Below are 27,823 nucleotides of genomic sequence, written 5' to 3' on the forward strand. Positions count from 1 at the left end.
GTATATTTCCCAAGCATTTGCTTGCCATTGAGTCTGTGGTGTGTTTGGCATCAACTGTCTTTCCAAATCAGAAGTAGTTCATTTTTAAATGAACACCTCAGTGAATTGTGTGCATCTGACTGCGATCTTCTTGCTCTGTGTTCCTGTGGCCCACTGTTCATGTTCTGTCTGTATTTTTAGAAAGCTGTTCTCGTTCTCTCTGTCTCACTCTTGCAGTTATTTTATTTTAAAGACTGTGAACACCATGACAGTAAGCAAGTGTTTGCTGGAAATGCAACAGTTCTGCAGATTGTCTATCCATATTTTTCTGCAAAAACAACACTATTGTTATTCATATCAGTTTCATTAAAACATATGCAGTGCATTTTTTTTATTAACCAGGCTCTTTAACCTGTGTAAAATGCCCTGTTTCTAATTCTGGCACTATTTTGAAACTCTTTTTTGATCTCTCACTGTAAGCAATTCTTTCTGAGTATTCAACTGTGACATTCTGCAGTCAAATATTTTTATATGAGTCTAAACAAAAGACAAAGCAATTAAAGTCTCTTGTATCACAGTGCATCTCTTCTCACATAAAAAACATTTCACGTCATAAATATTTCCAGTTCATCTATATATTTATTTATGTGTTAAGCTCTGTATTAGCAGCAATAATTTATGTTTGAATTTATAATGACCAGCTGACTGTACATTACCTAAATCTTGTCAAAATGAGATTGTTTCCCTCAATTTTAGCCTTCCATTCTTTGAAAACTTGATTATATGGATGCTCGGTGACACTTTATAATAACTTTCATTAATAAATCATTAACAAACATTAATTCTTAACCGATTATTAGTTAAAATATATTCACATAGCTAGAAATATGGGATAATGTGCTTGTTTTACTAATGAACTTATTAAACATTACATAATGATTAACAGATCATTATTTAATGTAAATTGTTTACAGTTGTTTAAAACGTTTAAAATTTCAATTCATATGACCATGCAGTTATTAAAAATCCACAAATGATTTTAACAGATGTTATACAATGATTAATAGCTTATTTGTTCATGTACATTTGAATGCTAATAAACTTCAATTAATAAATTACCTAATGCACTTTTTTACATTTAAAAATTAAAATTTGTTTAATTAGTAATTTTAAGCACTTCACACTGTTCATGTTAACAAATTATTCGTTAACTCATAGCCACAGTCTGTAAAGGTCACACATTTGGTATTTGTTTGTTGTGGTGTGTATGCAGACTTCTACTGTTTATACATCATTACAAATAATTTACTAATTGTTTGTTCGTGTTTTTGCAGTACCCAAAAGTATCTAGTTGAAACTATTCATTATTTGTAAATGTTTATAAACATTTACTAATCATTTAGTACCTTTGTAGGCATTGGACTTGGTAAATGTGTCCCACGGTAAAAAGGGTCCCAAATGACCTGAATTCACCCTATTTACACATCATTTATTAATTGTTCATGTGTTTTGCAGTACCCGATCTAAAGTTTAAACTATTTATCATCTGTTCGCGCAGACATCGTAAGTCATCAGTGTGTTTCATGCTATGCAGAGTTTATACAGACACCCCCCTTATTTACAGAGCAGCTCAAACAAACAGCAGCCAACTTTTACAGTTCCTACCGAATCAAAACAACGAGCTTATGCTGCATTCACGCCATAACTTCCATAATTAAGAGATGGCAACCTGTGGCAACTGTATCAACACCGAAATGAATCTGCAGCAGTCAGGTACAAGCTCTCTAAGTTGTTTACGTTCATTATTATTGTAATGTTATGTGCTTTGAGACATGAGGTATAGTTTAATGCCTTCTCTTATGACTTTTCGCCGAGAGCAGCTCTGTGTGTGTTCATGTGTTTTGGAGGAGGCGTGGCTTTGGACTGCGATTTGCAGGGAGGGAGTGATCGTATGCTTTCAGTGCTAGCAGGCTAGCAGTAGCATTTCCCAGATCACCTACTGCACCTTTAATGTAAAGTGGAACCAGCCATTCTTATATTGCTCAATTTTCTGTCCGGATCACTCATAGCTGCCAAACCAACGCTATCTCACGACCAATTCGTACTTATTCAACGAGGTGGCTATTTCGTATAAATTCATACGACCTCACTCGTGCGAATTCGTATGATTTGTCTAAACCCAGGTGACAGTTAGGTTTAGGGGCGGGGTTTGGGGTAGGTCATTCGTATGAATTCATACGAATTTGTCAACTCGTAAAATACATACGATTTAGCAAAAAACGTATGAATTAGTACGAGTGAGGTCGTATGAATTCATACGATTTAGCCACCTCGTAAAATACGTATGAATTGCCGTGAGATCGGGTTGGCCAAACACCTTTTTGCTTATGTACATTTGTAAATGTAAAAAAGTGCATTAGGTAATATAAGGATTGCTAATGTGTCATCATCATGACGTATTCCCAGTGGTGAACGCAAAGCATTTTGGGAATCCGCAGCACAAACATACATAAGGCGCCAGACTTCTTTGCATGGAGGGAAGAACGCAGTGTTCAAGATGCCGTCTACCTGCTGTATTATGCCAAAGCGAGCTGAGTGACGTTATCAAGTACGCTGCTGTTCCATTTGCAGAATCACAGGACTTGTGTTCTCCCATCCACGGGAGTTCGTTCTCCTGAGTCGAACTTGCAAAGTCCTAACTACCAAGGATGCGAGTCCGAAGTTTGCGAAATTGGTTTTGAGAAACGCCTCTGGTCTCATGACGAAAACATACCGGTGGTCACGTTTTCACGAGTCGCGAAATACGTACCGATGCGTACGTCTTGCTGCAGTTTCGATGCGAAATGTCCACTGAGCGGCGCTAAAAGCGTGTTCTTTTTATTTTTTTTGGCCGAAGCAGATACTAGGGTGAATACGGTACGTTTTTATGACGTTGCTTTTTAGACGAATCGGCATGGTGATTGGATTCGTACCCAGGCAGGGGAAGGAATCGAATCCTCGTCATAAGTCCAACTCCGTATCGGCTGAGATACCGAGCAAGCTTGGTTGCGGCCAAAAAAAGCGAAACGCCTAGAGCCGGAAAGTCCAAAGTACGTTCGTTTACAAATCGGCCACTCCGGTAAGAAGCGTTTTGAAGTCGTGACATGATATATTGCACGAGGAGACGTCAAAACGAGTCTTTTTGAATCCATAATCCAACCCCGGCCGTCGTCGAAACCGTGTGTGAAAACGAGCCAAAAAGCTCATTGACGTTTTACCGGCCTCTAGCATTCGTTTCAGTCGGAAACTGCAGCCAGACGTACGCGCCAGTACGTAATTTTGTGACTCGCGAAAATGTTCCCAAGGATACGTCTCTTCCATGAGACCAGGTTACGTGAAGTTTAATGAAATTTGTTAGCATTCAAACGTACATTAACAAATAAGCTTTTAATCATTGTATAACATCTATTACAATCATTTGTAGATTTTTAAGAAGATCATGATCATGATTGAAAGTTTAATCACATTTGTAAGCATATCAAATTTACTTTAAATAATGATCTGTTAATCATTATGTAATGTTTAAATGGTCCATTAGTAAACATTAATAAGCAGATTATCTTATATTTATAGCTATTTGAATATATATTAACTAATGATCGGTTAAGCATTATATAATGTTTGTTATTAATTTATTAATGAAAGTTATTGTAAAGTGTCTCCATGATGAAATTTTTATTTCACTTTAAACAAACAATAGTATTCATATATCAGAGCGTTAGTCCCTCGGCTCATGGTTTTATCGGCTCCTATCTGATCCAGGAGGTAATTATGAAGTCATCATTTTCTGTTGCTATGCACCTTACATCACCTCCAAGATGTCATCTTTTGGCACAGAATAAAGCGCCATGTTTTTGTCTTTATCTCTTTCTTAACATCAGCTGAGCTGCAGCCTGTTTCTCCCTCTCTCTCTCTCTTCCTTCTCCTCTCTCACTTTATATGGTGAGGTCAGCAGCTTGGCCGTCATTGCTTGGCTGTAACAGATTGCTGGGTGCACTTGTCTTGTGCATCTTCCAGGTTTGTGTGTCGCCTGCCATCATTCTACAAACTCATGGTCATCTGAAAGAATTAAAGGCACAGTCAACACAAAACCACCCCAGAGTCTCATCTAGCCAGACCTTTGAGTTATAGCAGAGTACAACATGGCTAAAGGCACACCTTAAGGGAAATGTGCTTTTCACTGCTCCCATAGTGTATGATTGCAGAATTCCTTTTTTTATTGTGATTATTGAACATTGATGGATCAACATGTTTTGTGAGAAAATAAATCATAAAAGTAGTTTGTTTTGTTTAAAAATCTTATAAAATGTAGGTGACCCACACTCACCAGCATGGTGCAAAAGGCACCCAGTATTGATACAAATGTTTTGCATAATATGCAAGTTAATATTATATACTGATACTATACTAATTCAAAGTTTAAATCCTGTCTGGCTAACGCGCTTCCCATAATGTTTATGCATTAGGTCAGTTGGCAGAGAGTAAGCTGTCTTTTGTGGTGGTTCGAACACATTTGACCACATGAGCATCTACACTACGAAAGCAATCCAGTTAAATGCTGATGTTTTATTGCAGGTCTATGACTCCTCCTCCTGAACTTTCCCTTGTCCTGTATCTTGCGCTCTCAATGGCTGTAGGTTGTCGCCAATGTAATTTCCAGTCAAAACACATTTCACGATAGGACTCTGAGGTCCTGTTTACACCTGGTATTAAAGGCCAGAACACACCAAGCCGACGCCAACGAACTAGTGGCGACGAAAGCAGACTGAGGGGTTGGCTCACGTCGGCAGCGTCCGTATCCAAAGTTGCCCTGACACACCAAACAGACGCTAAAAAGCCGACGGCCAAGTAGCACGTCAGTTCTGCGCCTGTGTGAGATTAAATGCCTTTCCGAAACCAGCAGGCGGCAGTATCTGAACAGCCAATCAGAATGATCAGATGATCAGACGGACCGCCGAGCTCCAACGCCGATGCAACATTTCAAATCGGCTAAAAAAAAGCCGACGAGGACCAACTTCAGCCGACGGAACCAACTTCAGACTGACTGAGAAAACGTAGTTGGCCAACGAAGAAAAACTACCCGACGGCCGACCGTCGGCTTGGTGTGTTCCTGCCTTTCCGCGCCGTCGGCTGAAGTTGGTTCTCGTCGGCTTTTTTCCGGCCGATTCGAAATGTTGAATCGGCGTTGGAGCTCGTCGGTCCGTCGGGCCATCTGATCATTCTGATTGGCTGTTCAGATACTGCCGCCTGCTGGTTCGGAAAGGCACGCAGAACTGACGTGCTACTTGGCCGTTGGCTGTTTAGCGTCTGTTTGGTGTGTCAGGGCAACTTTGGATACGGACGCTGCCGACGTGAGCCAACCCCTCAGTCTGCTTTCGTCGCCACTAGTTCGTTGGCGTCGGGTTGGTGTGTTCCGGCCTTTAATACCAGGTGTAAACAGGACCTCAGAGTCCTATCGTGAAATGTGTTTTGACTGGAAATTACATCGGCGACAACCTACAGCCATTGAGAGCGCAAGATACAGGGCAAGGGAAGGTTCAGGAGGAGGAGTCATAGACCTGCAATAAAACATCAGCAAATGTGTCTTCTGCAAACAACTATTCTCTTCTTCATCTTTTTTTTTTTTTTTTTTGCTGCAAATCAGTGCACAGACAACTTGGATCACAAGCTTCTTCCGTGCATCATTTTAACAAGAAGAAATCCAGTCTCGAGTGAGAACTCACTCACGATCTTACGTTATTTCCTGTATCAATTCTTTGAATTGACTTTATCGTGCAGTGTGTATCCTGCATAGGGTGTATAGCCAATTTAATAAATGATATTCACCATTTGAATCTAACCATGTCAACAAAAGGAAAAATCAGCCAGCTATTTATTATCATGTCAATTATGCCTTTAAGACCAACAGTAGGGGCACTTTTTAAACCAAATACCATACTTTTGCATATTTTTCAGTTATTGAAAAACTGTTGACTTAATAATTACCTTACTGAAATCACAAAACTGAAAATGATTAACAACTCTCAAAACATATACTTTAATTTTATATATTCTCACTTGCTAAATAAATCTGTAACACTAACATTGTTAGATCACATTAGCATAGAATTAACTTTTCATTTAGCCCCGTTGTAACCCCTACATTCTGGGAGAGCAGCCCACTTTGACATGTAAACTTGCAACTAAGTGCCTCAAATAAAACTAAATGTCTTTGAAAGATTTGAAGTCAAGAACTTGGAAAATAGCTCTCGTAAAATCCACCCGGTACCCTGTAAACACAATTTTCTGAGCGGGCTGATTGGAGATGGCGATCACAAGTGCTTTCCAGTTTTGTGTGCAATATGAATCAGATGGTCAGTATGGTTTTTCTTTTTTTTTTTTTTTCTTCATTTTTGGAGTTCAACAGCATGGGGTACACTGTGTACTTGCTAATGGATGTAGCACTTTATAACTCCCTGGTGACTTCCACACGGTAGCCTCTGGGCACATGAAACATGAGAGTTTTTAGTTGGGAAGTTATAATTAGGCATTGTTTATTATCACCTACTTGTTTTCGATCAGCTCTGTTACAAATTTGACCACCATTTTCTTGTGGTTTAACTGTTCTGATTTCCATATTTGGTGCTTGAGAACAAAAGCAAAACCATTTGAGTAGTCAAGCTCTTCTGCTATGCCTGGATTGATTGTTTGGCAAGAAAGTATGTCAGCTAAATGCAGCAGCTGTAAACAGCTGGAAGCCATACAGAGTATGGGTACAGATGAGTTTACATTAGTACCCAAGTAAATGACTTCTGGTATGAAATATGACTGGACTACATAAGCTTAGCTGTCTTTTTTATAAACACTTGAGCAGTTCATGCAGTGTTTTTCATGGCATTATATTTTAGGAGTTTATATCAGTGCCACTTTCCATTACACGTCAATGTCCTGTGACTTTGAAGTATTAAACTTGCAAAGGTCTTGACCTTCCTGACTGTATTGTAATCATACAGTGTAATAATTTTAACGTAATTGACTGAAATAATATTCAATTAATATCTTATTTAAACTGACAGCTTGTCCCACATTCTACATGCAACCCTGTTATAGTATGATTTCCTTCATTACAAAAATGTAACATTGCTTAAAATTGTCACATCATTATTTAATATCATTTATATCCTTTCACAGGAAGTGTCACAGGAAGTCAAGTAAATAAAATGTTATTGTGTTGTTTCAGTATATTTGATATAATATTATAGTTTTTATTAATATTTTTTTCTTTTTATATTTTCTGTTTTCATTTTAATTTGAAAGTTTTAGTAATTTTTTTGTGTGTTTTTGTCATTTTGGTTTATTTCAATCATGACAACTCTGAAAAGCTTTAGCATGTTATTGAATATATTTGGTCTTGACGGACTAGATCTGCTTTGCTGCTGTTGATTGTTGCTGCTGCTGCTGCTGCTGCTGCTTGCAGAGAAAGTATGGACTTGCTACTGCTAATAGATACACAGACATGCTGTGAGCGTGTAAAATATGCTGCTGCATATAGACATTCATATATGCCATAGCAAGTAGGCAGATGGAGCTGGGGAAGGTGGAGGATTTCAGTGGAACTCTGATAGGATTAGCTTACAGCGAACAATGTCTATTTAAATGTTGAGCAAGCGATCTCATTGGCTGCAGGATCAGCAGAAGCCAATCAGCTTGTGACATGCAGTAATGATGTGATTAAAGTTTATTTCAAGTTCTTTTTTTCTTTTTTTTTTCATAAACTGGTTTTAGTTCATGTTAACCCTGCTCTGTTACCCACATTATTTTAGGAAAATGGTCAAACAATTAAATTTATAGAAAAAAAAAAATGTTTATAAATGACTACAAAACCAACTTTTGGTCCCAAACAGCTTCATTTAGGCTAAATATCCAACCCTGTTACTTTAAAAACCTTGTTACCTATTACGGCAGTTTATTGTTATTATATTTTAAGTTTTATTTAGACTGCAAACCTTTTGGAAAGTAAATGAGTTAAAGAGTGTCGGGCATGTAACTTTTCATGGAAAGTGACAGTGTTACATATGCGTGTTTTTGTGTAGATGGTGGAACAAAGAAGTTACGCAGCACCATCCGGCGGAGCACAGAGACGGGCATCGCCGTGGAGATGAGGAACCGTGTCACACGGCAGGGCAGTAAGGATTCAACAGATGGCAGCACCAACAGCAACAGCTCTGATGGAACGTGAGTGACATTGTGTCTCATTGAATTAGCGTTTTGTATTTATTTATTAATTAATCAATATTTAAACAACAGTCCATTGAAACAGACTCCTCATCATAGACATTTAACCTGGATATATGGATTACAAACACTGCATCCAAATGCATTTATATCTGAGTGAATCTCACAAAAACATGTCCACATTTCAAAATGAAAAGAATAAAAATATACATTTTATATAAAATAATCAGAAGCCTTTTTTAGGACTATGGTAGTTTAGTTTAAAATAAAGACAATTTTAATAATATAATTTTTTTTTTTTTTTTTTTTTACATTACATTAATGAAAATTTGACGATGAAATGTGCTTAATTGTCATGTGGTGTTATATGATTAGGGATGCAACAACATATTGATAAAATAATGTAAATAATGTGTAATAACCTTTTTAAAATAATGGATTAAATTAATGTAAAATCATGTTTTAATTACTGTAGTAATTATCAAATATTGAATTTTTGGTTACATTTTATTTTAAGGTGTCAATATTACAGTGTAATTATACATTTAGGTACTGAGTAATAATAATTAACTGCATGTACTTAATGACCCTTCATTCACTATTAATTGACCCTTCACCAGGAGTTTGATTGACAAGCGATCTAACCAATCATAACGCCGAATCTGCCATTTTGTCCGACAAAGCAGTCAGGAGTTAACGTTGGAGGACTTGAAACTTGAAAAATGTGTATTTATGTCTTTCCGCATTTGAAACAACATTGCTTCCCATGTTCATTCATGTTTATTTGATGCTATAAATTAACTAGTAGGAAGAGATGATTGGTTCACGAGCTGTTTAAGCCGAGGCGCTACAGCAATCTGTCACGACACATAAAGAGCCACAAAACGGTTTTTATTGTTCAAATTTCTTAACAAATTACACAACTTGAAAGCTGGGACTTTGTTTAATATCATAAGTAACCTGCTCTGTCTTGTCTGTCGACGTGTTGTCAGTGTCCTCTTTGCTCCGCGATGTATTTTTCACTGCGTGTGGTGTGACAGCACCATGGCTTGTCGGACAAATTAACAGTAAATAAGGGGGGCGGGTCTTTGCGAAGGGTCAATTGCATGTTATTATTCATAATTTCTAGTTATTACTACAGTAAATACATGTAACGTGTAACAATGACACTGTACAATAAAGCGTTACTGAATTTTTTTTCATCTGATTAATAAAAAAATCAGCAGATTAATCAGTTATCAAAATAATTGTTAGTTGCAGCCCTAAATATGATCAAATATTGACAGGTTTCATAAGATTCACCCACCTTTGTGTAATGTGAGGTATTTTCACAAAAATTATGAAGTAGTTAGTTTCTCAGCACTATATATTGCATTGGTTCGAAACAAACCTGATTTGTATGGATGAGTTTGATAGATCACACATTTCACACATCTCAACATGTATTTTAGGTTCATCTTCCCCACCACTCGCCTGGGCCCTGAGAGCCAATTCAGTGACTTCCTGGATGGCCTTGGCCCCGCCCAGATAGTGGGACGTCAGACATTAGCCACACCGCCAATGGGTAAGACACTTGCGTCCTTGGCAGTGTATGCTGAATACAGCAATTAAGATTTTGTTAATAAAAAGGGTTCATTAGCATTTTTATTCTATTTCATATTAAAATGTCGCTTGACGCAGTGTAATCAATTAATGTGTCAAGAGTTACTGTCGCAAAACGTTAGCTTTATTCGTCACACTGGAAATGAAAGGTCAAGCATATTGCAATGTGGGATACAGTCTTTCACGCTATGTACTGCTTTATAGTAGGTAGATTTGCATACTGAGCATGGTATACAGTAAATAGTATACTGTAGAAATAGTATGGTATCCTTTAACAATCTGTGGCACTCAGCTGATTGTCAATGAATTTGTCTGCAAAATAACACAGATCTGATAAATGTCAAACTTTGCAGGAGCCCATGTTGCCTGGTCTGGAGTTAGATTTAATAATATGTATCAAATTTCCATTTCAAATCAAATCAAATCAGAAACTCTCAGGAATGGAGGTTTATTGTTCTTTGTCTCCACCTGCTGTTGAATGATCCCATTGCAATATGTCTGCACAGAAACAAAGGTTTTGATAAGCTGTTTGATTTTCTCTGTGTAGGTGATGTTTACATTAGTGTGGTGGATAGAGGGGGTCAAATAGAGGTCGAGATCACGCAGGCCCGAGGTCTGACTCCTAAACCTGGCTCAAAGACCATTCCAGGTAACCCATGATTAAACATGACTGTGCAGAATCACTTTATCGACATTACTTTTTAGGTAAGGCCACAGAACACTGTTTCATAATAGGATGTTTCCTTTTCTATCAGCAACATATATAAAGGTCTATGTCCTGGAGAATGGAATGTGTCTCGCTAAGAAGAAAACCAAAGTGGTGAAGAAAACCCTGGACCCAACCTTCCAGCAATCCCTGATGTTCGACGAGAGCCCGCAGGGGAAAGTGCTACAGGTAATACAAATCCAAATCACTCCAGCTATCCTTTACAAACACGTTCTTCAGAAAACAGCATACTAACTACTGTGTTATATATATATATATATATATATATATATATATATATATATATATATATATATATATATATATATTAGGGGTGCAACGGTTCTCGATAAAAAATCGAACCGTACGGTTCTCCACTTACGGTTCGGTACGCACTTGCACCGAGGTCCATCTCGAATGACGACGCATCTATTGATTAATATGGTTTGTTAGCAACGTGGAAAACAGACAGACAGAGTTCAGATAATGTATGTTTCAGTCGATGGATGCGCAAAACGTTACAACAACCATAATCAAAAAGCGTGGACAAAACAGTCACTCTTTGTAAACTGTTAACTGCGAGTGCCGTATGCTCTAATGTCCAGTCACTTAGACCGTCATCACCCGGGTGTTGATAGCGCACGAGCGCAGGTGAGACCTGAACAGCACACGTTGCTATCTGTGTCTAAACTAACTCTTTTAAGCCTTGCTGATTTAAAACTTCAAGAACAAGACGCGAAAGAGAACTCGCGCGCGCTGTGAGAAGATTTGTGTGCGCTCATCCGAAGCGCGCACACGCTTATTTCAGTCAGCGCGCAAATACTGAGTTCTCTTTCAAGTCTTGCGCTTCAGCGGACAAATTCATACAAAAATTATGTCAGCGTGCCCGTCTTGGCGAGTATCCTAGCAAACATAGTCGGTTATGTCTTAAGTGAACGTATATTAGTCGAGAAAGACAGCGCATGTGTAACAGTATATGTACTGGATCGTGCATGTCTTATAGGGGGGAAAAAAACTATTCCTGCTGCCTGTTTTTAAAGTTAAATCAAACAACAAATAACAAAGAAATCACTCACTGCTCTTGACTGAATAGTTTTTGTAACTTCAATAATGATTCATCTTTTTATTTTATACAGTAAAGATAATATGCAGTGATATTTTATATTTGATTTCTTTATCCATTTTCTTTACCTGAAAAGCACTGTTTATTTTATTTGAATATTTGCTTTGTTGTACTTATTTGTGATGTTGCTTGTAGTTTGATTGTTTGTTCTTATTTTCTTTATTTTTATTTGACAGTAGTCCTATTTTCCCTAAACATAGCACATACCGAACCGTACCGAAACCGTGACCCTAAAACCATGATACGAACCGAACCGTGAGCAATTTGAACCATTGCTCCCCTAATATATATATATATATATATATATATATTAGGGCTGCACGATATATCGCATGAGATTGTCACGCGCATTTCGTCAGTAAAGCCGGTTCCCTGATTACCGTTAAATCTCCATCACCTGCTTTCAAATGGAGCGGCATTTAATAGACAGAGCCGTAGATCACTGAAAAGCCACGCAATATCGCGTTCATTATCGAAGGCGATTCATCTGCGATATGAACGCGATATTGCGTGGCTTTTCATTGAACTACGGCTCTGTCTATTAAATGCCGCTGCATTTGAAAGCAGGTGATGGAGATTTAGCGGTAATCAGGGAACCGGCTTTATTGATGAATTGCGCGTGACAATCTCATGCGATATATCGTGCAGCCCTAATATATATATATATATATATATACCCATCAGGCATAACATTATGACCACCTTCCTAATATTGTGTCAGTCCCCCTTTTGCTGCCAAAACAGCGCTGACCCACCGAAACATGGACTCCACTAGACCCCTTGAAGGTGTGCTGTGGTATCTGGCACCAAGATGTTAGCAGCAGATCCTTTAAGTCCTGTAAGTTGCGAGATGGGGCCTCCATGGATCGTCTTGTTTGTTCAGCACATCCCACAGATGCTTGTTTGGATTGAGATCTGGGGAATTTTGGAGGCCAAGTCAACACCTCAAACTTGTGCTCCTCAAACCATTCCTGAACCATTTTTGCTTTGTGGGCTCATTATCCTGCTGAAAGAGGCCACAGCCACCAGGGAATACAGTTTCCATAAAGGGGTGTACATGGTCTGCAACAATGCTTAAGTAGGTGGTACATGTCAAAGTAACATCCACGTGGATTGCAGGACCCAAGATTTCCCCCCAGAACACTGTCTAAAGCATCACACACTGCCTCTGCCAGCTTGCCTTTTTCTCATAGTGCATCCTGGTACCATGTGTTCCTTCCTTGGACCACTTTTGATAGATTCTGACCACTGCAGAAGGGGAACACCCCACAAGAACTGCCATTTTGGAGATGCTCTGACCCAGTTGTCTAGCCATGACAATTTGGCCCTTGTCAAACTCACTCATATCTTTCGCTTGCCCATTTTTCCTGCTTCCAACACATCAACTTTGAGGACAAAATGTTCATTTGCTGCCTAATATATCTCACCCACTAACAGGTGCCGTGATAAAGAGATAATCAGTGTTATTCACTTCACCTGTCAGTGCTCATAATGTTATGCCTGATCTGTGTATATATAATGTTCACAATTAAGACAAAAAGTACAATCACTTTTTTAAGTGTCTCCTAAGCAACCAGAGCTACACCAAGTGCATATGTCATATTTGGGGTCGCTGCATATTAAATGTGTCCATTTAACCTAAACAGGTGATCGTGTGGGGTGATTACGGCCGCATGGACAGCAAGTGTTTCATGGGAATGGCTCAGATCCTCCTGGATGATCTCGATCTGTCGTCAATGGTGGGCGGCTGGTACAAGCTCTTCCCCACCTCCTCTCTGGCCGACCCCAGCATCGGCCCCCTGACACGCCGACTCTCCCAGTCCTCACTCGAGAGCGCCACCAGCCCCTCGTGCACCTAGACACATCCACGTCTCCGTCTAAATATGCCTGTGTTCTCTATCTCTACGTGTGTATCTTCATTCAATATACCCCGCCACGACCCCAAAAGCATGAACACACACAGCCAACTCGCCCGGGGCTGGAATGCTCCTCTTTACTGATACAGATATTAAGAGTTGGATACAAATCAGGCATGACACATTTAACACATACACCCTCACAGATGGATATGGGTGTAACCAGCAACATGCGGTTGTATGGGGCGTCCGGAATCGGTCATGGCTAGTTACATGCAGATCCATTGTTTGCAGGTCAATCAATAGGGGCATTTAATAAGTCTGCTGAGAAATGTTCCTGACAATGTAGCATTTGTGTTGACGTCATGTCACACAGGAAGCAGAATGGGTTCTACTCGCTGTTCCAGACCCTCAAGGGTCAATCATTTCTCTATGCCAAACCCGAAGTTTTATTTTTTAAAAACCAAAGCAATTCTTATTATCTGTAGTGTTATATTATAGAGTATGGATATGTAGCAGAGTCAATGACTTAGATGAGATGCAAAAAAACAAAGACGTGTTAGAAAAACTCACTAGACTACATACACTTTTAAACTTTTAAAGGGCAGGGCTTTACTCCACAGGTCAGGTTATTTATTAGAAATGCACACGATTCCTGTCGCATAAAGTAGCGTATTCTTTTTTTTCCTTTTCGGAGAGCTCAATAAATAAATATATAGATCGATATTTGTGTTTATGTATTAATCGACTGCATTCTGCACGTTAACTCGCAACCCTTGTTGAGCAAAATATGTAAAGTGCTATTTTAAGCTTGCCTTTAAAATTATGTAGACTTATAGATGGTAGGTTATTTATTTTGCTAATGTTTTAATCTCACTTTTTGTCTGAACAACACAATCTGCACCGAGCTGCAGACATAGTCAGAGGAAATCGAACCCTCTGAAGGAGAACCAACTGTCCTGTTAAACCAGCAACCCTCATACACAGCTGCTGCATTGTGGGATATGCCGAACGTCGTCCGCAGGCAAGCAAGAAAACTTTTCTTGTAGCAAGTAGCGAAGATTTCTGGGAAGCTGGAGCCGCATTATACTTTACCGCCTCAAGTAGTTTTGGGTTTCTTTCTACCAGCATATGGATCTGAACTGTTAAAAGTCTTTTCCATTTCCTGTTAAACTCAGGAGATCACGCTGAACAAAAACCACATACACACCAATATGAGGACTGGTGATGGAGTCGCTCGCTCAACAGGATTTTGAAGCCCAGAACAAATGGTATTCTGTAAACTCCTGGACACTTTTCTTTTTGTCTTTGAACTTTGCCATTGTGACTATTCCTGTCCAATCAGCAGTCTTCTTTAGCTTCGACTCTGAAGCTGAGTGGCTTTAGATGGCTTCTTCAGGCAGTCTTTGGTGTTACGGAAACTTGTGGAAAGAAAGCAGCACTGTAGGTAAAATACTAAGTGTTCATCCCACTCCTGTCAACTTCATTTGCACATCTAGATTTGTTTTCATAGTTCTTCTGAATATATCAGATTGGAAGAAGGTAACTTACATATCGTAGGATCTCTGTACCAGTTCATCACATTCAGTTTTTCAGTCACATCATCTGCAGAGATGATAGTAACACATATAATATGATTCATATGTGACAGTATCAATAAGAACCAGATTATTATTCATTTCTAAGTTCCCATATGGATCATTAGCCAAATCATTAAAGACGTTTGTATAATTCAGGCTATGTCTACATTAATCCGGATACATTTCAAAACGGCGTTTTCGTTTCAAAACGCTCTAGCGTTTTCCAAAAGTTTCTCTAAATTTCGACAAAATTCACCTTGCTGCGCATGCGTAAAACCTCATAAAAGCTCAATGAGATGATACAGACCTCATGCTATTCTTCTGGCAGGATTTTTATTCAGCAAAATATTTTATTCGGGAAAATATTTCACCATTCACTGATACAGTCAGGTCACACTCAGTCAACATTATGTTAGGCCAAAAACGGAGAGAAAAAGATGTGTTTTCAAACGAAAACATAGTAGTGTAGACAAGGCCTCAGTCTGTTCAAACTCTCATGTGTGATGGAACGCACAAACTCTAAATGTTGTTTGATTTTCATGGCTTGCATCATGATATGCATCTTAAAGATCTGCTTTTAAAGGCAGTCTAAAACCGTTTAATCTGATTTATCATTTTTAATTGTTTGATGTAATTTAGTATTGTGTGTTGCTTTTCTATCTGTCAAAATATGTCACTGCTACCTGATTAGGATGTACATCGCAAAATATTTGAACCATTTCCCTGGATGTTCATAAGAAAGTGTGCCTCGCATTCCATACTTTCAAAATCGTATTTTTCTTTCTTAATTGCTTTTAATATTCCTAGCCGTTCCATCCATGCACTTCTCATGCACATGTTTCAATGCATTTGGGAAGATGTAGATACATATAAAACACTTATTTACCATACATTCTTTATCACAATGAATGGTTTTCTCTGCGTAGAGAGATTTATCTTTAAATCTTGAGAAACATTTCGTCATAGTTTGTCTTTAAAGGACATTTAAAATGCTTTCTCTGCTCATTTAGATGTTTTTGCTTCACAATGAATCTCATTGTTTAATAATATTATTTTTTATATGATTACAAAACATTCTGAACCACAAGACAAATGTCATGCACACTAAATATATTTGCATTTTAATTATTTCTGTAAGGCTAAATGTATACACTCTAAAAAATGCTGGGTTAAAAACAACCCAAGTTGGGTTGAAAATGGACAAACCCAGCGATTGGGTTGTTTTAACCTAGCATTTGGGTTAAATGTTTGCCCAACCAGCTGGGTAGTTTTACTAAACTCAACTATTGTTTAAAAATTACAGTATTGCTTACTTAAAATGAACACAAAATATCTTGAAAACTAACATTTATTAATATGTTTAATAAATGAACATTTTAATTTCATTTTAGATTCATTTTAAGTGAGCCATATAGTCATTTTCAAACAATAGTTGGGTTAAATAAAACTACCCAGCAGGTTGGGCAAACATTTAACCCAACAGTTGGGTTAAAACAACCCAATTGCTGGGTTTGTCCATTTTCAACCCAACTTGGGTTGTTTTTAACCCAGCATTTTTTAGAGTGTAAGTTGGACCAACATCTGAAACTTATGAATAAGGTTCCAACATCTGAAACTTTGTTACAATACTTGCTCTTTCTTATTACCATCTAAAACTGCGAATGTAGTACATTCAAGTTGAAACTATTTTATTCATGCCAGTCATGACTCATTTGACATTTTAGAATATTTTACTTTCTAGCCTGTTGTTCTTCAAGCTCAGAGGTTTTGCCTTTAAACATACAAAACGAGTGTCTGCTAATTCTCACATACATTTCTCGCTTCTTATGTATTTGCACAAGTTTGATTGTGTTGCAACTTTCTCTTTTCCACTAACAGACAAATGTCTGTACATTAAATTAGGTACTAACTAAAGATGAAATTGTTTTACTGTACTGAAAACAAATTGTATTTGCAGCTGAATGTTTGTCCTTGGTAAACACTATGAAATGACTATTAGATATTGATATTTTTTCTATGTGATTTTATGTACATCGGAATATGGGATTATATGTGTCCCTTTACTGTACAATGAAGTAGTTACAAAATCTTGCATTTTTGCAAAATGAAAAGAGTCTGAATGCATGAATATTTGTACTGTACTGCTCTATTTTTTCAGGTGTAGTGGATGGATGTAGTTTGTTGCAATCCATAGCTAAACCAAATGCAACATTGACAAAAAAAAAAATCTAGATTTGCCGCTTCCAGATTTCTGCGGTTTGGATGCGTTTCGATATTTTAACAAGGAATGAGAATGATCAGATTTGTTCTGTTCTGACGGTATTCAGATACAGCTATCAAATGCTTTTGTGGTGTGTTGATAATCTGTAAATACAAATCTTTGGGTATGATGTTGTAACTTCTGAAAGTCACTAGCATCTGGTTTGTTTAAACGCTCTGAGTTGAATCAGGCTACTTGATGCTTTTATATGAGAGACCAATTCATTCTTTTCAGTTCATACATGGCAAAGACCGAAGACCGGGTTTTTTTTTTTTTTTTTTTGGCATGCACGCATGTTTGAGTGTAAGTAAGTGACACCAGTCTGACTGGGGAATGATCTTAATACACTGAATCCAGATCAATACAAATGCGATGTTATGAGGTATTCTGTGTGAGCCAAAAATCATAGCCAATACAGTTGCAGGTCTATTTGGTATTCATGCTTATTTGCATTCAGAAATGGACAATAGATTGTAAAACTGAGAAGGATGTGTGACTTTTGAAAATGTATTTTATGAGATGTTGCTTTGCCAGGTACTGTATGATATATATATATATATATATAAATGATATACATGTTGAGAGATTGCTTTAATTTCAAATAGGAATGTAATCTCCCTTTACAATCTGGGCCATTTAAAACTCTTGTGAAGTCTTTTAATGAAACCCTAATACTGTTTTTTGTTCGTTTGTTAACAAATACAAGAATTATTGAGGCGATATTTAATTTATTTTTGTAAAATTCATTATTTTAAAGAGTGGTCTGTTGGATAAAGGCGATGGCTTGTTTATTGCCTTACTTGTGAAATATTATTATAAGGCTTAAATGTGTTACTGAAAGCCTTGAGTGTTTTGCTTCGATATCCTTATACTAAAGTATCTCTAACTTGATTGTACATATTTCATTTTGTTGTATTACTGGTTTTATTTGTTTCACAGTGTCTGAATGACACATTTCCCGGTTTGTGTTGATGTTTAAAGGCTTACATGAGCACATGGGGCCTCATTTATAAAATGTTGTGTAGAAACCATCCTACATTTGATCTTACGATCATTTCGCAAATGTGCGTACATGTGATTCAGAGAATGAATGTACACACAAAAAAGGTGCATACATCTCTCTTCCAGATGTTAAATTTATAAATCGCAAATAACCTTGAAATTGTGCGCTGCCTATAATTAATGTCATTAACATATAAAAGAGCACCAGTCAACATCCAAATCCTTTACTTGAGAATGGTGCTAAAGCATTTTTCCAGGTCAAAGACTGTTTTTATAAATATGAATGTTGGTGTGAAGTTCAGTTTATAAATGAGGCCCCTGGTGTCTAATGCAATCTGTTTACAATCACAATTGATTTAAGTATTCGGCTTTTTGAAAACATAAGTTTGATATCAGTTATAACATTCAGTGCATGTCTGTTTTTAGTCATTTACTTTTGAGATTTGTAAAATGATATGGAGAAAGGCAGCATTGCATTTTTTTAAACATTTTTTTTTTAAAGAGCCAAGAAAATTTGTCTCTAAAACATTGAATTAAATATATATGTATGTCTTATTTCATCGATATTATATGATTACAACCTTGAATTTATTGTACTCTTGGGTCAGACTTAAAAGACTGTCATTGGCAATTTATTTATTTTACAAATGCAAAGATGGTCATATGTAGTCTGTTTTCTCATTCATGTAGCAAAGCTGTTAGCATCTCTTTTGTTGTTGCCATAAATCAGCCATTCATATTATTCATGGCAGTGTTAACAGCACAAGACACTGTTGAGACACGCTCACCTTCACAGAGAGAGGTTTTCAACTTTCATGAGAAATGTAGCCACTTTGAAATCCACGCCCAGTTGCATCCATACATCTATCCTATATTTAACCCACTCGGTTTAAGTCTTGCACTTGAGAGCACGATCAAAGATTTATCAGAGACGGGGTAGCCCCCAAAACTTTTAGAAAATTATATGAGCTGACAGTGCACTGCTGTTTAGGAATAACAGAATGGTAAAGAGCTGTGGGGAAGCTGTAATTTTATACTTGTGCTTTGTAAATGTTTTCTATGTGCAGTATTTGATAATGTAAAACTGGTATTTTTGTGGTTTGTACGCTGCAGAATTGATTATTTAAGGTGCACGCAGTTTTGTAAGAAAAGGACGGGAAACTTTGAAAAAAAAAATCATTTTGACTGAAGCCTGTATCTGCATGCATATGGACTGCTGGAAGCTGGAGGTCAATAAATTTTATTTGAATCATCCCTTTTTTCGTGTCTGAATGGAAATATTTATGATTGACTTTCAGTATTCTCTATCTAAAGGCATACTACTTGGCAAAAAAAACAAAAAAAAAACCACACACACCAGATATTTCCCAACATATACTTGCAGGCTACATTTTAAAAACACTGTCATTTTATTTGGCAATGGAGAAGCTGGCAGATATTTTCAGCAATGCAAAGTAAATCAGTAAGATGTATAGGAATATGTACACTAAGAAAGTGTATTTAAAGTGCAGTTTTACATGTAGGCCCAGCTCAAAGCATTTAAAGTGAAATGTCTAAAGCTCTCACGTGCTGTGCAATAGGACAGTTCAGAAACTGAATGCAACCTCTTGGATGGTCCACTAGGGGGACTGCATCCATCATTCATTTGGCCCAAACTGTAAGTAGGAAAACAAAAGTGTGAATATGATCCACTGGAATTGAAATATGCAGTTTGATTGGGCCAGTCCTGTGTCTTCCTCTTGCACACCAAACCACGGTCTCCATTTGCTCTGCCCAGAAACTTGTTTTCAATGTTCCTGGTTGCACAATCATGTAGGCCTACGGGTCTGTGACTCACGGAGGTGCTGCTTTCTCGCTGCAAAAGTGACTCAATGGAAAACGGGCTGGTAAACTTCTTCTCAGCCTCAGGGCATTTGTGGGTTGCATTGTTTTCCATCGAATTATTTGCAGAGAGAATTTCAATGTTTCCACGAAAGTGTCGTCGCAGTATCTTTGGGGTGATTTTACTATCATCCACTTTCCAAAAGTTGCGTTTTGCATTTGGGCACTCTGGGTTTATAGGCACCTTTAAATTTGAAGTGTAAAAATCTCTTAAAATCGAGTAATAACAACATTAACAACAATAAAAAGAAGAAAAGGAAGAAATACCTACCTTTACAAAACAGTTGTTTGATGATAAACAGACTCTGATATTATTCTCAAGGCCTTTTCTATCCCCATCCACAAAATGCGTCACCGCATTCATTAACTGTTGGGGAAAAAAAGGGTTAAAATCAAATAAAAACATTGTATAATACATATTTCTGATTTTTTTTTTTTAATTAAGCAATTCAGGAAAGTGACTTACTGGTTTTAAAATGAAATATGATTTAAAAAATACAAACAATATTCAATGTGTTTACACTTAATCAGAAAATGAACTCGGGACTTATTCACAGCACCGCCATCTTTGATTTTTAACGGAAATGAATGAAAGTCTGTGATGGATGTTCTGTTATTTAATGTGTTTTTGATTGTTCTGCTGACGAAACACTGCAAAAATATCTTTCCAAGAAATTTCTGTAGACAAAAACTCCAGGCAACAGGAGCTATGGAAAATTATAAGTGATCCAAGAGCTTTATACAGTGGATGCCATTGAGTGCCTCACAGCCTCGCTTTCATATCTGTCATGGCGCTACTCTGAATAAGGTCTATTCTTCCGCGCCAACACACTGGCTGCGTCCGAAAACCTAGGTAGCTGTCTTGCTGCCTCGCTATCTTATAAGAGAATGACTATACGGCAGCATTTGTGCATGAAGGTACCTCACGAAATTGATTTCGGACAGACTTCTGAGGCAGCATAACAGTTTAATGATCTACAGCAATATAGCGTGAGCTTTGGTGAGAACTAAACAAATATTTAATTACTACAGTAGTAATTTCTCGATAGAAATGATATCAAAATTGAAATATGTTGATCAAAATCGTACATTTATACACAAACTGAGCAGCAAACGCAACTTTCGGACGCAATCTTTATTTTTCTAGCTCAACTGTCACAGAATGGAAAGCACAGGATTGTGGGATATCAAAGGCAGCTAAGGATGCATCCATGCTTCCTTCAAAAATCGATCTGAGGAAGGTATCTCATGAGAGAGGAAGTGAAACTAACATTGGATTCGGACGTGCCTTGATGCCTTACTACATTGAAATGTGTCCTCGGAAGGCAGCATTTTCCAGTTTTCGGACACAGCCACTGAATGCAGTTCGCGGATGGCAAGCAACGCCGCAAAATATGTCCAATCAGAACTTAGCGCCAAAATGATCCGTTTTAAAGTGCGCGCTGCGGTAATAAGCTACAACTTACCTCGTGAAACGTTAATCTTTTCTCAGGTGCGTTTTGAATGACATAAGCGATCAGACCCAGGTAGGTCATTTTCTGTTTGGAGTATCTCTTGTATTTTCTTCTGACCAGCATGTCTGCGCGCTCTCGCTGCATCTCTGAGAACATCTGAAGTGAGCTCTAGTGTCTGTCGTGGAGTTTGTCGGCCTATATATGAAGCATGTCGACTATGTAGATGTAGGCATTCCTCATTAATGTCTCTTTTACATAATTGACGGAGGTGTTAATTCGTGGCCGGACATGCCTGGACCAACACAGTCAATTGCTACAAATGTTATTATTAATATTGTAAGTTAGCATGTACAAGCCTAAAATGAAGAGTTTGAAAATATAAAGACATATTTGTCTAACATAAACTCAGATTTACTAACATAATCTTAATAATCAAATATTTGATTAAATAATTATGTTATGTGGGGAGAGTTGCAACACTTTTTACATTTCCTTCAGTTTCTCAGAGACTGTTTGTATTGGTAGGCCACAATTTTTACTACATTAAACCTACACCATGTCATCTACCCACCCACACTGATGTTACATGTGTACATATGATCATCATCATGCAATTTCTGCTTGAATAGACATTTGCAACAGTCCACAGGGGCAGTTGCAAGCAAGATTCATTCATGTAAAAAATAATTACATAAAGAATTATATAAACAGGCCTTTAACACCATTTTACTGTTTATTTTATTTGTGCACAGACAGGCTCTTCAGTTAAGTTGGCTGTATAAAGACACAGACTAGCAAAAGGGAAACAATATTCAAGTAACAACCATGTTTTGGTTAATTATTACAATACATTTGAACTACAACATATTTTTTAATCAAAATCAAGAAACTGACTCAAGAGGCGTTTCTCAATGTCAAGGATACTTCCTTGGCAGGACTGGTCCTTCCAAGTCACTTCCTTCAGAGTTTAGGAGAGGCTCCTCTTTAGCATTCAGAGAACACGTAAATGGAACAGACTAGCAAGTGCACGTCATTGCGTCATTACTCCCCGGTAAACAGCTGCTTGTTTTCTACCTTTACAGTCTATGTTTTCTACATGGAGACGTATGAACGCCTCCGTTTGTTCCTTGGTTCCTGTTAAAAAATATGAGAAAGCTATGAATAACGCTGTGAATGGTATAAATGGTATAATATTAACGTTAAATTACTTTAGACAACTTAACTAGTTATTTTATAAAGGATGCCGGTGATGGCAAACAAGCTAACAACGGTCCGGTTCAGTTAGCCATCAATAATGTAATTTGTATTTGTATAATTTATAATAGGGCTGGACAATAATTCAATATCAATATATATCGCGATATAATTTTTTTCGATAACGATGATATGATTTTTAAACACATTTCCGGTATTTCGATATATACATTACAACATTTCTCACTTGAGGCGCAGCCGTTAGAAAGAGCAGAACGCGATTGGCTATTTGCGTGATGACGTACATCACAGATACACGCTGCCATCAGCGTATCTATTAGTTAATATGATTTGTTTAAAATAGCATCGTGGAAAACAGAGTTCAGATAATGTATGTTTCAGTCGATGGATACACAAAACGTTACAACAACGATAATCAGAAAGCGTGGACAAAACAGTCACTCTTTGTAAACTGTTAACAGCTAGTGCCGTATGCTCTAATGTCCAGTCATTTACGCCGTCATCACCCGGGTGTTGATAGCGCGCGAGCGCAGGTGAGACCTGAACAGCACACGATGCTATCTGTTTAAACTAAACTCATTTAAGCTTTGCTGATTTAAACCTTTAAGAACAAGACGCGAAAGAGAACTCGCACGCGCTGTGAGAAGATTTGTGTGCGCTCATGCGACGCGCGCACACGCTTATTTCAGTCAGCGCGCAAATACTGAGTTCTCTTTCACGTCTTGCGCTTCGGCGGACAAATTCATACAAAAATTAAGTCAACATGCCCGTCTTGGCGAGTATCCTAGCAAACATAGTCGGTTATGTCTTAAGTGAACGTATAACAGTCGAGAAAGACATCGCATGTGTAACAGTATATGTAGCTACTGGATCGTGCATGTCTTAAAAGGGAAAAAAATATTCCTGCTGCCTGTTTTTAATGTTAAATCAAACAACAAATAACAAAGAAATCACTCACTGCTCTTGACTGAATAGTTTTTGTAACTTCAATAATGATTAATACTATTTATTTTATACAGTAAAGATAATATGCAGTGTTATTTTATATTTGATTACTTTATCCATTCTGTACCTGAAAACCTGAAAAGCACTGTTTATTTTATTTGAATATTTGCTTTATTGTACTTATTTGTGATGTACTTATTTGCTTGTAGTTTGATCGTTTGTTCTTATTTTCTTTATTTTTATTTGACAGTAGTCTTATTTTTAGGGTCACGGTTTCGGTACGTGCTAATAGCACATACCGAACTGTACCATAACCGTGACCCTAAAACCGTGATACGAACCGAACCATGAGCAATTTGAACCATTGCACCCCTAGTGTCATCAACACTCAACAATGTTCCTGCCCCAGCAATGTGTTTTTGTTGTTTCTCACTGTTTTTTTTTCTGTTTTTACTTTTCACAATCTTTATCTTGGCTGAAGCACTTTTGTTTTAATCTATATTAAGGATAATAAAATCAGCCTACGTTATAGTTTAATGTTAAAGATATTAATATTACAAAAGTGAGTGAGTCTTATGTTTATTTTTTATGTTTGTATGAAGGCTAAATACAAATAAAAGCTGAACATAAATTTATTTGTACTGTTTTTATTTCTTAAATATTATATAGTTTTATAGGAAGAGATTTCATAGATTTGGCAAATTCATTTTTCAGACGTTGTGGCCATTCTTGGCAGTTTTTCTGAGGCTATTATATAGTTCATATCGATATCGGAATTATATCGTATCGACCGAAATTAAGAATTATATCGTGATATAAATTTTGGCCATATCGTCCAGCCCTAATTTATAATATCAATACTGTAGTAATTTGTACTGGCATTTAAACGTTAAACTTTATTTATCTGACATATTTACTACTGTTACAACAAATGTTTGGTAACGTAAATATACTTACATTTGAAAGCATATTGCCCGCTAACGTCCAACATTTTTTAAAAACATTTTTGAACAAGATTGCAAAGCTGCACGCATAGGATTGTGGGTGATTTGAGAGCGCAAAGAGCGCGAAGGATACACATATGCATCCTTTCCTGTGTATGGGATATTTTTCGAACGAGGGACTCAGTCCTTTTTTTGAAATTCCGAGGATCCTCGACATTGGAACAGTCCTTTGACGGATGTCGATGACGTAGCATCCTCGAAATTCTGGCTTCCGAGGATCCTTCCTTGACATTGAGAAACGCCTAAGAAGCTGCCTCCAACCCCAATTAATGACACCTGAATCAGCTAATCAAGGTCTTACTATTGAAAGGGGTTCTTTATTAATCAATACAATTCATTAAGATAAGGGACAGTTGTAACCGCATGTTGCAACTGTCCCCACACTGACAGCCATGATAAAACTTGCTATGCTTGACACATGCTAGTTAGAAGCTAAGAAAACACTAATTAAAATGTCTTCACAGTGCCTCACACAAACAGTTTAGACAGTATGACAAAAACTCAGATTATTAAAAAAAAAATGTTTTTAACTTGAAAAGTATTTTTTTGCAGAAGTACCTGCTTTCTTCCAAGTAGGAAGAGGGGCTAAATGAGCATGTGCAATATATCATACTGTAGCTTATTCCTGATTGGAGGAATAAGCCATGCTGCAACTGCCCCTTGTTGCAACCGTCCCCACTCTCCCTAATCATTTTTAGATTAAATAAATGTGAAAACAAACCTATAACAATTACAGTTCTTGCTGTGATCGGACTGATTTTAGTATTATGGCTGTATACAGTAAATGTATGTTTTTACACAGCCCTGTTTCCGTTCCAAGATTTATACATATATAACACCTTTCTGAAACTCAAGGTCTTTCACAAGGAGAAATAATGATGTAGACCAAAAGTTGCTTTGTAGCATAATCAAACCAATTGATTCAATCTGGTTTAAAACTGTGAATTCCCAACATTCCAATGTTTATTGTCATGAGACAATAATTCACACGTGTGACATTCATGTGCAAATGAAATAGGCTACTTTATAAGTGATAATGAGTCCATTTAACTGACTTTGTGACAACTTCTTTAAATGATAAGTGCAAGTTATACAAATAAACAGATGATACAATACATGTTTTCTTAATTTATGTATTAATATTTATTCTTTGTTTAATATGATTATCTTCTTAGGTACATTTTCTCTTGGTTTCACAGACAAGACAAGCCTAGTTCCAGACTAAAATGCAAGCAACTTAAATACCTTAATTGAACCAAGGTCTAATTCTGGCTTAATGTAAGCCCTGTCTGTGAAACCGGGCCTAAGATATTTCTTAAATTTATATACTTGCATCTGTCTTGTAAAACAGAAAACTTTATGATGTACAGGTCTGTTTAGTTATATTCAGTGTAAAAGTCTTTCACATATAGCCCTGATGTGCTGTAACTCTAAATAGATGCTTATGCTAACAAGAAAACGTGTCATTTGGCAAAAAGAAAAGCTAAGATTTCTGGGAAATATAGATGCTGGAAACCACACTTTATTACCTCAAATAGTTTTGGGTTTCTTTCAACAAGTATCCAAACTTTTGAAGGCCTTTACTGTTTCAGGGTTCTATAGAACCAGAGTTGACACAGTGTTAAAAAACCTTTATGCAAAAAAGTTTCTTTATAAGGAGAAAAGTCTTAAAGACCCCCTGTGGTGAAAATCACGTTTTTTGAATGTTGTTTATGTCTGTGTTTTAATATGTGCAAAATCATGTCAACACCATTGCTGAGTATTTTCTCCTTAATACTGAATTGAAAAAAGAAAGTCTCAAACCCACAGTTTGCAAGTGCTGGTGTCTGTGACTTCACAAAATTGTAACAAATCACATCAACTTTCTGGCAGGGTTTAGAGTTTCGAGAGAACCCAGGTTCTCTCGGTATATTTTTCTGTTGAAAAATATGGTGGGTGTTGATGTATATTACGATGTTACGATGAACTATATTTCTGACGTTCTAATTTGTTCAAAGCATTTCTAAGGATATTGATTGTTAGAAGGCAGCTGTCTGACTCCTACGTGGCGAATAGGAACATGGTTTGTGTAACATTAGCAACACATTATTAGCTGTTTGATAACATAGTCAAGTAAAAGGCTAATCATATTAATGACCGTTATGTGTCCGAAGTTGTAAAGAGCGATGCCATTGTTCTGCGTTTACCTCAGTAAATTGACTGAGTGGATCTCTGAGCTGGCGTGAGCGAGTGGAGGTGGGGCTAATTTGCATATTCATCGCTCTGTGTATACTAAATGAGGCAAGGGTGTAGTTACATTCAAGCTATTTTAAAGGTGCTCTAAGGGATGTCACACGTTTTTAGGCCAAAACATTTTTTTGTCACATACAGCAAACATCTCCTCACTATCTGCTAGCTGCCTGTTCCCTGAACACACTGTAAAAAAAACAGTCTCTGTTGTCACCACAAGCTCCGAAAACGGCAATAAAAACAAACTGGTGCAGTCTGGACCACAAAACATAATAATCATGCTCCAGCTAATAACCGACAAGAATGATTTTAATGCACGTTCATGATTGTTTCAGGAAGCACGGAGGGGAGGGGGGGGGAGGAGGAGGAGGAGGAGGGAGGGTCTAGCTAGCCTCTGTTTTGTTTGACAACACTTCGAACGTCAACAGGAAGTTACTCCACCAACCAATTATTAATATAGCTTATACAGTGTGCAATTCAATCTGAACAAAGTAAAATGCATAACTGCAAGATTTTTTCCAAATGTCACATTGAACTGATTTCATACAGCTCTTTAATTGTTGAGCAATATGTTCTCATTTCAAAGCTTTAAGTGTTTTAGTTTCTGATGCAGTCTGTCCTCAGCTTATAATTCAAGCAGGTGCATAAAACGATGTTCAACATACACAGCAAACAACCTGAGCTTGTGTACGCTCATTAATTTTGCTCTTACTCTGAAGAATACTTCAACATAT

The 27,823-nt window shown here is 37.3% G+C and overlaps 1 protein-coding gene across 1 annotated transcript in view; it reads left to right on the top strand.

Moving 5' to 3' along the window:
- Positions 1 to 13,522, top strand: part of rims3 (regulating synaptic membrane exocytosis 3) — an 81,435-nt gene extending 67,913 nt beyond the window's left edge. Inside the window, exons 3-7 of the mRNA XM_067361476.1 lie at positions 8,091 to 8,232; positions 9,684 to 9,796; positions 10,382 to 10,483; positions 10,590 to 10,729; positions 13,310 to 13,522. Of these exons, the coding sequence (XP_067217577.1) occupies positions 8,091 to 8,232; positions 9,684 to 9,796; positions 10,382 to 10,483; positions 10,590 to 10,729; positions 13,310 to 13,522 (710 nt within the window). The remainder of the gene's footprint in view (positions 1 to 8,090; positions 8,233 to 9,683; positions 9,797 to 10,381; positions 10,484 to 10,589; positions 10,730 to 13,309) is intronic.
- Positions 13,523 to 27,823: the final 14,301 nt, after the last annotated feature.

The sequence above is a fragment of the Chanodichthys erythropterus genome, chromosome 15 (genome assembly GCF_024489055.1).
Source record: "Chanodichthys erythropterus isolate Z2021 chromosome 15, ASM2448905v1, whole genome shotgun sequence".
Lineage (NCBI taxonomy): Eukaryota > Metazoa > Chordata > Actinopteri > Cypriniformes > Xenocyprididae > Chanodichthys > Chanodichthys erythropterus.